Raw genomic sequence first — 15,288 nt, 5'->3', positions numbered from 1 at the left:
GAATTAACAACACTTTTGAGAAAAATCACTTATTAACCACTAGTCGTCGAGAAAAAGTTGTATTCTACATGGAGCGGGTCGCCCTCATGTGGGTGTTGAGCATGACCTTTTATGTCATCCAATTCACCTAGTTAATGATGATGATAATAATGTTTACCTTATACAGTGCTTTTAGCCAATGCTTCAGGGCACGTTACAAAACATAATCATAAAAGTACATGTAAACATAATATAAGAACAAACCAATACATTACTGGCACTAAATAACAATGAAGCCTGAGTCAATATCATTAAATTAGTATAAAGCTGCTGGGAGTGACAAAAGAAATCCTAACAGCTCAAATCACCTACAACAAGCAACGACAACAAAAAAACATTGAGATTTAATCCAAGATTGTTCAATATGAATGGATGAGATGGAGAAAGAAAGTTAAACAATACATAATATAAAAAGTTTTTGTGTGAAGCGACAGCAGATAGTGAACAGATTTCATACATCCCCGCCAGTAGATGTCAGTATAACGTCCAAAACCAGTGATACTATTGGGATCAAAATAAGAGGCAGCTTATTATTGGCAAAAAAAAAAACAATAGGCTTTTTATCATTTTTTAGGTTTGTTTTTATTAAACATTTATTTTAAAAAATTAATCGTGTTGCCCTGATTCTTGGACTGGTTTCCTAAAGCTTGAATAGCCTTCCTCTCCAGCTGCAAAATCTGCCGATGCCCCCTGCACAAACAAAAAAAAAGATTTCTGGTCAAAATTATGCAGGTACAACATAGACATTACATATATAGTGGAGCGTATGAGTTTAGTAGTGAGATATGGCATATTATGAATTTGATAAGTTGTGTACCCTGTAGTTGCTTCAGGTTTGATGGGCTATACAAGCACAATGTAATATATTGCACATGTACATGCACTATTGACCTAACATAGACGAACAGAAACACAAATACAACAGAATCACAGGCCATTCCACACAAAACAAATCATCACATAATCAAAGAATCATAATTTCAGCTGTAATGACAGACATACGATGATAAACTTGCGAAACATAACCTGCAGCTTGAGGTCATTTCGAGCAGCCCATATCCTTTTAGTGCACATAAAGTGCTGCGATGTTTGAATTAAAGGAACATAAAAATAATGTAAGAAATATTTATAACATTTGTGTATATATTATATACAGTATATATTATAATATATTAAATGTACAGTATATGGAGAAAAGTTAAAGAACACTTGACCAATTGCACCAACAGAGACTGTAATGACATTGCATTCTAAATACACAAAAATGAACATGGAGTTGGTCTCCCTCTCCAGCTACAACAGCTTCCACTCTTTGGTGAAGACTTTTGGATTGTTTCAGTGGGAATTTTTCAGTAGCACCTCAATGCAGTACATGAGATCCAGGGGGTGGAGTTGGATCCAGATCTAAGGGGTGGAGATTGGTAGGTTTAGGGGTGGGTTTAGGGATCAGGGGGTGGAGATGGGTAGGTTTAAGGCGGCCGCACACCGGACGCGCAGCTCAGCGCCGCGTCGCGCCACGTCTAGGACAACTCTCATCTGAAAATCCGATAACATCAGCAATTTTCTGATTTCTGTAAATAAATATAAAACTAAATGTATATTGCAGCACAGGGTGAAGTCCGTATATACATTAACTACGATTTGAGACACATACATGTAAATTTAATATAAAACTATGTAAATGGCGCTCTGTGGCGCGGCAGGATTTTGAATCAGGGGGATCAGGGGGTGGAGATGGGTAGGTTTAGGGGCGGGTTTAGGGATCAGGGGGTGGAGATGAGTAGGTTTAGGGGCTGGTTTAGGGATCAGGGGGTGGAGATGGGTAGGTTTAGGGGCGGGTTTAGGGATTAGGGGGTGGAGATGGGTAGGTTTAGGGGCGGGTTTAGGGATTAGGGGGTGGAGATGGGTAGATTTAGGGGCGGGTTTAGGGATTAGGGGGTGGAGATGGGTAGGTTTAGGGGTGGGTTTAGGGATTAGGGGGTGGAGATGGGTAGGTTTAGGGGTGGGTTTAGGGATTAGGGGGTGGAGATGGGTAGGTTTATGTAAGGTGGGAGGAGTTGGATCTGGATCCAACTCCTCCCCCTGGATTTCGTGTTCTGCAGTGAGGACCATCTCGAATTTTTGCCCATTCATCCAGGTCAGGCACTGATGTTGGACGAGAAGGCCTGTTTGTTTGTTTTTTATGCCATGCCAGCTTCTGTGGCTATTTTCATGTCGAGAAATATTATGGTAAAACTACAGTATATCAGGTGTTTACAATTCATTTTTGCTAAAAAAACCTCTAAAACTATATTTAGTGTAACTTTGTTAAAAAATTTCTTTAAACGAGTTAACTGAATAAAAAAGGTTTCTTGCAGGGTTATAACCAGCACAATCTAATAAAACATGCTTCATTGATAGAGTTTTGACATAAAGAACATAAGTCTGGATAAGTCTGGACACCCCTATGTTAAATTCCCATAGAGGCAGGCAGATTTTTATTTTTAAAGGCCAGTTACTTCATGGATCCAGGATACTATGCATCCTGATAAAGTTCCCTTGGCCTTTGGAATTAAAATAGCCCCACATCATCACATAGCCTTCACCATACCTAGAGATTGGCATGGTTTAATTTCAGTTAGCCTAATAGCTGGTTTGATTTGCATTGAGAGATGATCTTATGCAAAGTACTCCATGCCAATCTCTAGATATGGTGAAGGCTATGTGATGATGTGGGGCTATTTTAATTCCAAAGGCCAAGGGAACTTTATCAGGATGCATAGTATCCTGGATCCATGAAGTAACTGGCCTTTAAAAATAAAAATCTGCCTGCCTCTATGGGAATTTAACATAGGGGTGTCCAGACTTATGCACCCTGTATTTTAAGGAAGAACATTTATTTATTTACAATACATTATTCATTCACAAAGAAAATTGGTGTCCTTAAAGGTTGGATTTTTCCTATTTTTTTTAATTAAGGCATTAAGTTCAATTTCCAAAAGATGATTTTTTTTATTCCTCTTTTTAGTCAACTTTAGCATGGGTGTCTAAACTTATGCATAGCACTGTAAATCCCACTCTGTTTGCCATTTGTTATTTATATAGAAGTGATTTTTTTTTAGACCCATAGGAGGTACTGTGCAAATTTGGAAATTAATGCCTCTTTGCGGCAGAGTATTTTTGTTTTGTTTTTTATTTACAAGGGGGGATTTTACAGACGTGTGTTTGTTCCAGTATGTTTAGACCCAATTTGAGATGTTGTAAATGTGGTTTGATCCGTAGTCCAAAAGGTTGGATATGACTTGGTTTTTGTTCGTACAAACTTGTAAGAGGAGTTAAGAAAACAGGATGATGAGCCGGATTTCCTTTATTGGTCTTTAGCCTTATTGTGTATTGGCTTATTTGAGGCATCGGTTTTCAGTGTCCAGGAGTCGGATGTGTGATTTCCTGGCTGATCCGAATACTATACATAATCCAAACTTGAGTGTATTAGCTTCTTGTAGAGATTTAGAAGCACTGAACTCTCTGCACCCCATTTTGTTTTTGCAAAAAAAATTATAATATTCCTGACTTTGAGACATTTTATCCTTTAAAATTTGTATGCGAGGAATAAAACTTAATTTATTATCAAGGGTTATTCCAAGAAATTTGGTTTCCTTGACAACTCCGATATGTTCCCCATCCATGAATATCTCTGGATCAAGATGAAGAGATCGTAGCTGGCAAAAATGAATGCAAACCATTTTTGTCTTTGAAAATTTAAAAGCATTTGATACTGACCAGGCCTGCATTTGGTTAATTATCGGCTGAATTTTCTGTGCAACGCTTTTCATGCATTTTCCCTTTGTGGCAGATACCGATGTCATCAACACACATACTTCAATGGACGTCTGACCCAATAGCTTTTGCAATGCCATTGATTTTGATACTAAAAGGAGTAACTGACATGATGCTTCCTTGTGGAAGTCCTAGTTATTCTTGTTTATGTGGGTCAGATTGGATATTACCTACTCTGACTTTAAAATGTCTGATTAAAAAATGGCAATGAAAATCGGTAGGTCCCCTGTAAAACCAAGTTGATATAAATCCTTTAAAATCCCAAACTTCCATGTGGTGTCATACGCTTTCTCCAGGTCGAAGAAAACAGCCGCTGCATGTTCTTTTTTGATAAAAGCAAGAGATAATCCATTGTGCTTCTTCCTTTTCTAAAGCCACATTGAACTTTACTTATTTTATATATTTTTTTGATTCCAAGATCCATGCAGAAGCCTTAAGGTTTCCCTTCACTGGAAGTTATTTTCCCTCCTCCACCAAACTTTACAGTTGGCACAATGCAGTCAGGCAGGGTACGTTCTCCAGGCATCCGCAAAACCCAGACTCGTCCATCAGCCTGACAAACAGAGAAGTGTGATTCGTCACTCCACAGAACACGTTTCCACTGCTTCAGAGAGGCTTGCATGCAGCTGTTCGACCATGGAAACCCATTCCATGAAGCTCCCGCCGCACAGTTTTTGTGCTGATATTAATGCGAGTGGAAGTTTGAAACTCTTCATTGATGACATCAACAGAGCGTTGGCGATTCTTGCGCTCCATGTGCCTCAGCACTGGGTGATCCCGCTCTGTGATTATATGTCGTCTTCAGCGTTGTGGCGGAGTTTCTACTGTTCCTAAACACTTTCACTTTCCAATAATTCCACTAACAGTTGACCGTGGGAACATATAGCAGGGATGAAATTTCACAGACTGACTTATTGAAGGTGGCATCCAATCACAGTACCACGCTTGAATTCACTGAGCTTTTCAGAACGACAGTTTTTTCCACAAAATTAATGTTTGGCTAGGTGCTTGATTTTATACACCTGTAGCAATGGGTCTGACTGAAACACCTGAATTCGATCATTTAGAGGTATGTCCCGATACTTTTGCCCATATAGTGCATTATGCATATGTATTATAGACTATTGTTCAAAAGTTTGGGGTCAGTAAGATAAAAAAAATATATATATATATACTTTTATTTAGAAAGGGCACAGTACTTTAGTACTTTATAATGTTTAAAAAAATTCTATTTCAAATAAATGCTTTTTACAAATCAAAGAATCCTAGAAAAAATTAACATGGTTTCCACAAAAAATATTGAGCAACGAAACAGTTTTGAACATTGATAATAGGGTTGTGCCGATACAGAGTATTGAGATTCATGTATTGAAGATAGTCAGATATATGATGCCTTTGACAATATCAAGACATTAATTGGGTCGTTTTCCCAATAATGTATTAAACTATTATTATTATCAGGCTAGTACTATCAAATTAATATTAGGAACTACAATTCATTTCCCTTCCCTAATTTTAGAACGACATCAACACACTTGTGACACATACACGAGTGTATGAGGATTGAGGACTTCTCAAAGAAAATGTTTTTAAAACAGACTACATAACTATATCCCACATCAAAATTGAATTGTAAGTTGATCTATTCACAAATTGTCAAGAGTGCTTGTTATTAAAGAGACGCATCATTCTTATACAGTTTTATTTTCAGATTTATTGTCAGCATTTTGTTTCCATAGCACATGAACAAAACATTTTAGTGACACTAATCAATACAATTACAAATGAATAATAATACTACTAAAATTAAATAGGCCTAATAACAGTCTTTTGGTCCGAACACAGCACAATAATCAGTCATCGATGAAAATCAAAAGCAACAATAAACACTGACCTAAAAAACAAATAAAACTTTTTTAACAAGACCATACATTCTACCATTAATGTATGGTCCACAAGAGAAATATTAAGCCAATAAATTAAGATAGTAGATTCATTTCTTATTGTGCCTGAGAGAATTATTGTGCCAGTTCATATTAAGTTTTTGCTTTCACTTTCAGGGAATAATTGACTGAGTTTTGAGACTCCTTCACGGGCGTAACTCTTATGCAGTTTGCGAATAACGTGTGATACTATTGACTCGCCTTTTGGGGGAAATATTTCTATGTGGAGTGATTCTTCTTTATCACCAACTCCATCTTTGCTCGCAAAATGGTAGAAAAAGATTTCCCGCGATAATAAAACAAAGTAAATAATCAAATAAATGAGTCAATTATTGATGAAATAAGTACACTAAGAGAATTCTTTCAAGAACCTTAAAAATCTTGCCCAACCCCAAACTTTTGAACAGTAGTGTGTTTGTTCATTAATATATTCCTTTATTTATAAGGGTGAACTAACCATCTAAATAAGGATTGAAATTCAAATGATACTTGCCTCATTTCCTTGATTAGCTCCAACTGTTTTCACATCTATCTGAGGAGAAGGCACATTGGTTACAGGCTCACTTCCATCTGCACTCTGTGTGTCTTTCTGCTCCTTTTTGTCCACGGTAGAAACATCTTTCTCCTTTTCCTCAACTTTCACTTCAGCCTCTGCATTTTCCACTGTACTAGGGTCCACCTCCTGTGTCCGCTGCTGAAAGTCAGTCTCATCATCCCTGGACGTGTTACCTGCAGCACGTACAGTCTCTACTCGGACCCTCTGGGTCCCTCTGGGCGAGACGGCTAAATCCTGTCGGAGCTCCATGCTTCTGTCCTCCTGTCTATTTAGTTGGTTTCCTGGTTGATTCACTCTGTTGCCATTACCCTGGCGTATTTGTAGTGGCTGTGGGGCATCACCCCCTTCCCAGACGTCCTCACGCTCCCTTAGTTGAGGAGCTTGGCGCTGTCCTACCGCAGGAGGCGGCGGGTCCCCTCTCCAGCCCATCCGGGGCAAGCGTACTGCTTGATATATAGCTGCCTGAGCACTGCCATACATAAACACCTGAGAAGAGCAAAGATGACTTAGTATCTTTTTTAACCAATAAGATATTTAACAAGTTTTCTGTTCCCAGCACTTACAAGGATGGCTAATGCAATAGTAAGCAGCACAGGTATCTGGAGAGTGACTGGTATATCCTTCAACAGCGCTTTCAGGAACTGACCGATGCCCTCCCCAATTTGCTTCAAGGGATCTGTGATGAAGCTGGTTATGGTGACCGTGATAGCCTGAAATATAAACCCCACAAAATTCACATTAATGCATTTCATTTTCATCTCTTATAACAGCTCTGATAACCGCTTTTGGAACAAACCGGTATCTGCAAGAATAAATAATATAATAAATATAATATAACAAAATTTATTGAAAATTGTCTCTCTATTGCAGATTAAGTACTGCTCAAAACAGCACCAACAGTAATACTGTGACATCATTACAATGTAAAATGACTGTTTTGTATTTGAATATGATCAAAGCTGAGTTTTCAGCATCATTACTCCAGTCTTCAGTGTCAAGTCAAGTCAAGTCAAGTTTATTTGTATAGCGCTTTTCACAATACAGATTGTATCAAAGCAGCTTCACAGTATTAAATTAAAATAATACAACAAAGTTTGTTTCAAGAGGAATTTATTGATTGATCAAATTAAATTAAATATCCCCAAAATATCCCCAACTGAGCAAGCCAAAGGCAACAGTGGCAAGGAACCGAAAAACTCCATCAAGTGACCTAATGGTGTCCTAAAACTCCATCAGGTGACCTAATGGAGAAAAAAACCCTTGGGAGAACCCAGGCTCAGTCGGGGGCCAGTTCTCCTCTGGCATTTATGAGCTAGAGGCCGGATTGTAGTTTGAACTGTAGGATTATATGAATGCCTGGCTGAAGAGATGCGACTTTAATCTAGTTTTAAACTGGGAGAGCGAGTCTGAGCAACGAACAGTATCAGGAAGACTATTCCAGAGTTTTGGAGCCAAATGTGAAAATGCTCTCCCTCCTTTGGTGGTTCTGGATATCCTAGGTATGACCAAAAGCCTTGAATTTAGTGATCTTAAAGAGCGCGATGGATTATAGGGTGATAGAAGATCCGTTAAATAGACTGGAGCTAAGCCGTTTAGGGCTTTGTAAGTCAGTAGCAATATCTTATAATTAATACGGAGCTTTATAGGTAACCAATGCAGTGATGATAAAATCGGTGTTATATGATCATATTTTCTTGATCTCGTTAGAACTCAAGCGGCGGCATTTTGGACTAATTGTAGCTTGTTTATTGAGGATGCAGGACAACCAGCTAATAAAGCATTACAGTAATCCAGTCTCGAGGTCATGAATGCATGAACTAACTTTTCTGCATCAGAAACTGATAGCATATTACGTAGTTTAGCAATGTTTCTAAGGTGGAAAAAGGCTGTTTTTGTAACATATGAAATATGATTTTCAAAAGACAGGTTGCAATCGAGTATAACACCCAGGTCTTTTACTGTAGAGGATAAAGTAACAGGACATCCTATGATGTTAAAGTTGTATTGTGCGAGGTTTTGTGGGCGGTTTTTTGAACCGATAAGTATTACCTCTGTCTTGTCTGGATTTAATAAAAGAAAATTACGCGTCATCCAATCTTTTATATCTTTAACACACTCTGTCAATTTGGAAAATTTAGCGTTTTCATCCGGCCGTGATGAAATATATATTTGAGTGTCATCAGCATAACAATGGAAACTAAGCACTAAGATCAAGTAAAACTAGTATTGAGATACAGCCTTGGTCAGAAGCTAAAAGTAAATCATTTGTGATTTTAACGAGCGCAGTTTCAGTGCTATGATGCGGTCTGAATCCAGACTGAAACTTTTCATAGATATCATTTTGTTGCAAGAAAGAGCCCAGTTGAGCGGACACCACTTTTTCTAATATTTTAGACATAAATGGAAGATTTGAAATGGGTCTATAATTTGCTAGATTATTATGATCTAATTGTGGTTTCTTAATGAGAGGTTTTATAACTGCCAGTTTAAATGTTCTTGGAACATGACCTAAAGATAAAGACGAGTTAATAATATTGAGGAGAGGATCTTCCACTACAGGTAACACTTCTTTCAGTAGTTTAGTTGGTATAGGATCTAATAAACATGTTGTTGTTTTAGATGAAGTGATACGTTTATTTAACTCTTTTTGTTCTATAGTTGTAAAGCACTGTAATTGTTCTTTCGGGGTGATAATTGAAGCTGAATTATAAGGCGCGATTGAAGATTGAACGTTTACAATTGTGGTTCTGATGCTTTCTATTTTCTCAGTGAAGAAGTTCATGAAATCATTACTACTGAACTGTAACGGGATATTTTGTTCGGGTGACGTCTGTTTATTTGTTAGTCTAGCCACGGTGTTAAATAGAAACCTTGGATTGTTTTGGTTGTTTTCTATTAGTTTGCGGAGGTGCTCAGCCCTGGCCGCTTTTAGGGCCTTTTTATAACGTGACATACTGTCTTTCCACGCGATTCTAAAGACCTCTAAATTAGTTTGTTTCCATTTACGCTCTAAAATACGGGTTTCTCTCTTTAAAACATGCGTAGTATTGTTATACCATGGTGCTTTATTTTTCTCTCTGACCTTTTTTAATTTAATAGGTGCAACCACATCCAATGTTCTAGAGAGAATGGTGCTCATAGTGCTAGTTAGTTCTTCTAGTTCATCTGTCACATGATCCTTCAGAAATCATTCTAATATGATGATTTGCTGCTCAAAAAACATTCTTTTTTAGAATTGTTTGATGAATAGAAAGTAAAAATGGAATGTAAATCCTTTGTTTTTGAAATGTCTTTACTGTCTCTTGATCAATTTAATGCATCTTTGCTGAATTTAAAAAACAAAACCACAAACTTTTGAAAGATAGTTTATGTTCTGTAAATATTTTCCAATTTAATTTTCTGTCCATGGCACATAGCCTACATTAAAAAAATTCCCAGGTGTTCATTTTGAATTCATGTTATTTGAAGTGTTATTCTACTCAATACTCCTAATGTGTGTGCACCCACTTGGATGGGTTTAATGCAGAGGACAAATTCCGATTTGGGTTACCATTCTTGGCCTTCACGTCACTTTCACTTTATTATTGTCACAATACCAGGATGTGTGCATAGCATGCATACAGACAAATATTCAGAAGAAGATAATTCCAATGCAAAGTTTAATCCAAACAGGCAATGACAGGGCAGAGACACACATCTAACGTGAACGAGACCGAACAGAGAATGAATAAGAGGGTACAACTTAAGTAGGAGCACAAACAAGCCTATAAACAAATGAGAAGAGGGAAAACTGAACAAAGGAAGACACGTGACTAATGAAAACCGAAACTAACTGTATGTAACGTGACAATTATTTAGTTCAGGGTTTATAATACTATTTTTTGCAATTACACAGATTTAACATTCAATATACAAGCTTCAAAAATGATCATCTGATTAGTCATTCAAATTTCAGTCATTGGAAATTAAAAGATACAAACCTTTGTTGGAGGCACAAGCAAAATGGGGTTCACCACTAGGACCTCGTAATACATTTTGCAAGGATCATCTTGAAGAGTCCATGTCCGTCTGTACCACCCTAAATCAATAAGGAGTTACAACAGTTCATCCCTATTTGTCATTATTTACTCAACTTCGTGTCATTTAAAATCTGCATTTTTGTTCTTTTTGAAGCTTGAAAATATCTCTGTGTAGGTTCTTCAAAATTCAAAATGTATGTTCCATATCAAATTAATTTGGAATGACAAAAGTGAATAAATAATAAAAATTGTGGGTTACATATTCCTTTAACAGTAGCAGCTCACCTGATAAACTGTCCTTCCAGTCCAGTTCCTTCACCCCCGTACATTTGCCATTGAAGCTCTCCACTTCCACAATGTTCTTCTTGTGTTCCGCAAAGGCAACCTAGCCAAGAGGAAATGTTTTTTAACACACACACATTTTATTCCCTTCAATATCTATGCTTCCATCTAAAGTTGTGAATTTAACTACGGCCGTCTGCCGGAAGCTAGTTATTTTAGTCGATAAAGTTTTAAATATGGATATTTTTCTTACACGAACGCATCGCTTTGCTTCAGAAGGACTTTATTAACCCGCCAGAGCAGTGTCGAGCACTTTAATCATGGATGGATGCACTTTGATGGACTTCCAAAAAAATATATCCCATTATAAAGCTTCGAAGAGCCAGAAAATTTTTTAATAGAACTCCGAAATTTTTATTTTTTCTGAAAGAAGAATGTCATGTACACCTAGGATGGCTTCAGGGTGAGTAAATCATGGGCTAATTTTCATTTTTGGGTGAACTATCCCTTTAAGCTCGGGCATTTTAGAATAATCAAACCAACATTTGAGATGCTGTGCGATGAAATTGATCCGCTGGTTAGTTCAGTTCTCCAATCACATCCACTGTTGAGGCAAAGTCACAAGAGTTTTTTTATTGTGCATCGAGAGATTTATTCTCAGGGGGGGGGGGGTTCTATCGCAGTTTATGCCCATGTCTTCTTATCAAATAAAAAACGCATCAATGCTTCAACTGAGCGCATGTTTTAGAATTGAACCATTTGCATCCAATGTTTTTGTCATGCCATATTCCAAAATGTGCATAAAAATAGGTGGATGGAAACAAAGCTATTGTCAACTGTTGAATACCGGTTTAGCAAAAATGTCACTCAACAGTATTTTGTGCAAAAATGATTACCATATAAAGATGGAACCAATTCCAGATCAAGCTGATAAAAAAGCAAACAGCAAACATTCTCTTGAACTGGACAAACCAGGACACCACAGACCAGAGTTCAGTGCAGATAACGGCTACGACAATCAGAACAATCAAAGAAACCTGTAGACAAAATACAGCACATATTCATTTATTAATATTAATACAATTATTTTGTTTATCTCTAAAAGGCTTATACAAAAACTGACCTTCAGGACCGTATCAGCATCCACATGAAACGTGTGTTCGAAACGCCACTTCCAGGCTTCATGGTTGTGGCGTTTGAATTTGACCAGTATTTGACTGAGCGCCTCATCCATGGCTCCAGTGGTCCAGTCGTTCTCTTCGTTCAAAAGCTTCTGGATCTCTGCCAGCGATTGCTTGGACAGCTTCACCATGGCGTCATAGTGCATGGCTGTTTTTACATCATCAGGCTAAAGATTTAAAAACAGCAAAAGTTGTAAAACCTTAACCAGTGCAGAGTAATGTTGTAATGAAAACAAAGTCACATACCAGGCCAAGTTTTGAAGTTTCTTTAAGGAGCTTGGAAAGGAATCGCTTGAATACTGGAAGACATACTGGCTTTGAAGAGGTTGCGGTCCCCTGCTTTTTGAGTTCATCAAACTAAAACAGAGGTAGCAGCGAGAAATAATATTGTTTTAGTTATTCAAAAAAGTGTTGGATGACAATTAGTACCATGGTACAGTATAGTCTTTATTGCTTCAAAAATACCATGATAAAACCATTGTGTACCATGTCCAAACATCATGGCAGAACCATTTTGTTAGCAAGGTCTAAATGAATAAATGTACTAAACAGGTGTATTTCGATATTTGTCACCTCTTTCTTCAAAATCTCTAGTTTATTGTTGCACTCAGATGCATCAGACTGTGGCACATCACAGGACTCTGAGCTGAATTCCCTTCTCTTGGTTGGCACATTCTGGTAACTGGGAGACTGTGAAACATAAAAAATTCATAGAAATGGTTAGGATGTGATGTATACAGTATTTGAATTTCCTGCATAAAATGACAGTACTTGCAAGACCTTATATGAATCACACTTTGCCAACATGCCAGAATAATGATAGTTCAGTTGTTCAGACACGGCTCACTGTAAATCAAACTGTCTATAAGAAATTATTTAATCAAGTAACCAAGGTAAAGTCACATTAACCGTTATCAGCTAATTTGTTGTGGATTCCACAAAGAGTTCAAGTTGCTCAGGTGAATTTGCCACATTGCCCAACAGAAAGCTGCTTGGTTTGAAAAGTAATTTCTGGGTGAGCTGCGCTTCATTTCTACACTATTGACAATAGACAATGGACCTTTTTGCTTGTGAGAGTAGTGGACTCAAGAATCACTTGTGTCAATTTGCACACACAAAAAAATAAAAATAAATGTCAGATTTGTGAACCACTTTAACAAATTCATAAAAAGACAATTCGTCAACAAGTCATTTTGAAACAGGGGGATTTAACTGGCCAATAAAATACAGATTAATGACCGTGCAGTTGTGGACAGCAGACCAATGGCCAAGATTTTTCCCTAAAGAATTTCTCCTTTTGTGGCCTGAAAAAGAAAGGTTTTTAGAACACCTTCATTAGAACGTCAAGGTGGGTACCAAGCTAACAGGGAACGTTCTCAGAACTTGAGCTAACGTTTTGAAATTGTTCTCTCAAAGTTATGAACAAACGTTCTTCCAGTAACGTTAATAGAATGTTCACTTTTGTCTTAAATAAGGTCCCCAAACGTTAGCACAAAAACATTAGTTATTGTTCAAGGAACATTTGATTTTTTTCCTGAAACGTTGGACGTTCGCTTAGGAGTTTTGAATGTTAACCTAACTTAATTGTTTCAGAACATTCAAAACATTCCCATAACGTTTGCAAAATGATAAAATGAAATGAAAAGCCGGACGTTTCGAACATTCATAGAACATATTTTGTTAGCTGGGTAATAAATGACGGAAATTTCATTTTTGGGCGAACTACCCGAACTAAGTGGAAATGAAGCAGTCAGTCAAGTTTACATTATTTACTGACTTCCGCTTTATTAAAATAAATACATAAAAAATAAAAAAGATTATATATATATATATATATATATATATATATATATATATATATATATAAATAAATAAATAACACGATCAATGTAGGCTAACAATTTAAAGAAAAAAATAATGTTTTGTTATAGCTTTTGGAGCTGTGGCATTGCAAGATGGCGGCGCCCGTGTTCCAAAAGCCATAACAAAACATCCCTTTTTCTTTCAAAATGGTTACATTAATCGTGTTTGTACATTTTATTTATTAAAGTGGAAATAATTTTACTAAATTTCCACTTTAAATTTTAAATCAACTATAAGTTCGTAAAATCTTAAAATATGTGTTAAAGTTTATGTGCATAAGTTTAAAATGAGTCTATTTTTACAGGGGGAAAATGTGATGAAGTATTTAAATGTCCTGTAAGCACTGTAATACGGTAATAAAGTTTTGTTTTGTTTTTTTTACCTCTGTGGGTTTTCTCATGCGCTTTGTCGTTGGGTCGTAGTTGATCATGTCATATGGATCGATCCATGCATCATCATCTTCCTGGTGGATATTTGCATTTGCATAAACAAACAGACTACAGAAAATAAAGAAACTCCAGAACCTAAACGACAAACAGCTTGGCAACTTCATAATCCCAACTGGAACAGACCATGAGAAAACTCCAGACTGACTGGTAAAACTATTGATAGATTCTTAAAAATGTAAGTTCAGATTCAGCTTCCTTGGACATTTTATTTACTACATGTTATATCCAGATCGCCCGCTTATCCTACATGTACTAAATGCATCTATCGGCCGCCTTATAAAGTTACCCAATGATGGCTAAATAGAACAAAATAATAGAATACTTGTAGAAAAATCGATCGCACTAGGCAGTAAACATTTCCTTAGCCTACACGTTGGAAGAGAGCTGTCATTTACTGCCACATAGAATACACGCATAGAATCATAATCGCAATTGTTAAAAAATTCAAATACGGATTCTAAATACGCATATCTATGTGCAGTCTTGAAGAAGTTTCTTCTTTAGTGTAACGCCAAGAGCTGAAGTGCCACTCATCGCCCCCAGGTGGACAGCGTTATATGTAACATTCATTCTTGACCACTGAAACAAGAAAGAACAGTAAAAAATGGATATTCAAGAGATGAATACTAAAACACACTGTAGTGTGTATAGAGTGTGTAAGAGAATATCTATGTTAGATGTAATATTCATATCTATAAATTAAGTTAAACTGTTTACGTTTAGCATTTTTCTTTGGTCAGGGCTTAGTGTTTCTTTAAAAGTTAAATAAATATTAGCATCCTTAAATTTAATAAACATTAATATTTCTAATCGTGTGTATATATAATTTGTTTCCCTCTGTCAACTGTCACTGATTCGTTGACCAGCTGTCTCTGTGTATTTAAGCACTCTGTTTCCTCAATTCATGGTCAGTGTTAAGGTATGTGTATAGTGTTTAAATCACTTTATCGTTTTGTCTGCAACATGCATCTAGTTTTTGGATTAAGACTACGCGTTATCAGTGACAATTAAAGCACACGAACATCATAAATCAACTTTATGTGACAGTTAGGATGAGAAAGATGGAAATGGTCAATGAACAAAAAATGAAAAGGGAGGGAAAGGGTTGCTTAATATATAACTGAGCCTTACATGAGCACT

General features: G+C 36.8%; 1 protein-coding gene across 2 annotated transcripts; it reads right to left on the bottom strand.

The window, feature by feature from the left end:
* Positions 1-368: 368 nt before the first annotated feature.
* On the bottom strand, positions 369-14,643 carry LOC309476692 (chloride channel CLIC-like protein 1). Of its 2 annotated transcripts, XM_082139844.1 has the most exons (11): positions 14,082-14,643; positions 12,410-12,526; positions 12,083-12,193; positions 11,779-12,003; positions 11,552-11,692; positions 10,659-10,758; positions 10,335-10,432; positions 6,918-7,064; positions 6,292-6,840; positions 857-930; positions 369-729 (listed from the first exon to the last, which is right to left on the bottom strand). In XM_082139844.1, the coding sequence occupies exons 1-10, from the start codon at positions 14,250-14,252 to the stop codon at positions 883-885; spliced, it is 1,707 nt and encodes a 568-aa protein (XP_081995970.1). In that variant the 5' UTR covers positions 14,253-14,643; the 3' UTR covers positions 369-729; positions 857-882. The 2 variants fall into 2 exon arrangements, with proteins under 2 accessions (XP_081995970.1, XP_081995969.1); XM_082139843.1 differs by lacking the exon at positions 857-930 and having other exon boundaries at positions 14,082-14,642.
* Between the last annotated feature and the right edge of the window lie 645 nt (positions 14,644-15,288).

Source organism: Leuciscus leuciscus (genome assembly GCF_965113295.1).
Source record: "Leuciscus leuciscus genome assembly, chromosome: 15".
Taxonomy (NCBI): domain Eukaryota; kingdom Metazoa; phylum Chordata; class Actinopteri; order Cypriniformes; family Leuciscidae; genus Leuciscus; species Leuciscus leuciscus.
This window is presented reverse-complemented; position numbering and strand designations above follow the sequence as displayed.

Excerpts from the sequence above, each read along its gene's own strand:
- LOC309476692 (XM_082139843.1), bottom strand. The coding sequence starts at position 14,252 with ATGAAGTTGCCAAGCTGTTTGTCGTTTAGGTTCTGGAGTTTCTTTATT. Across the intron at positions 12,194-12,409 it reads TAGAGATTTTGAAGAAAGAG|TTTGATGAACTCAAAAAGCA; the intron begins GTGACAAATATC and ends CCTCTGTTTTAG. Across the intron at positions 730-6,291 it reads GAGCTAATCAAGGAAATGAG|GGGGCATCGGCAGATTTTGC; the intron begins GCAAGTATCATT and ends TTGTTTGTGCAG.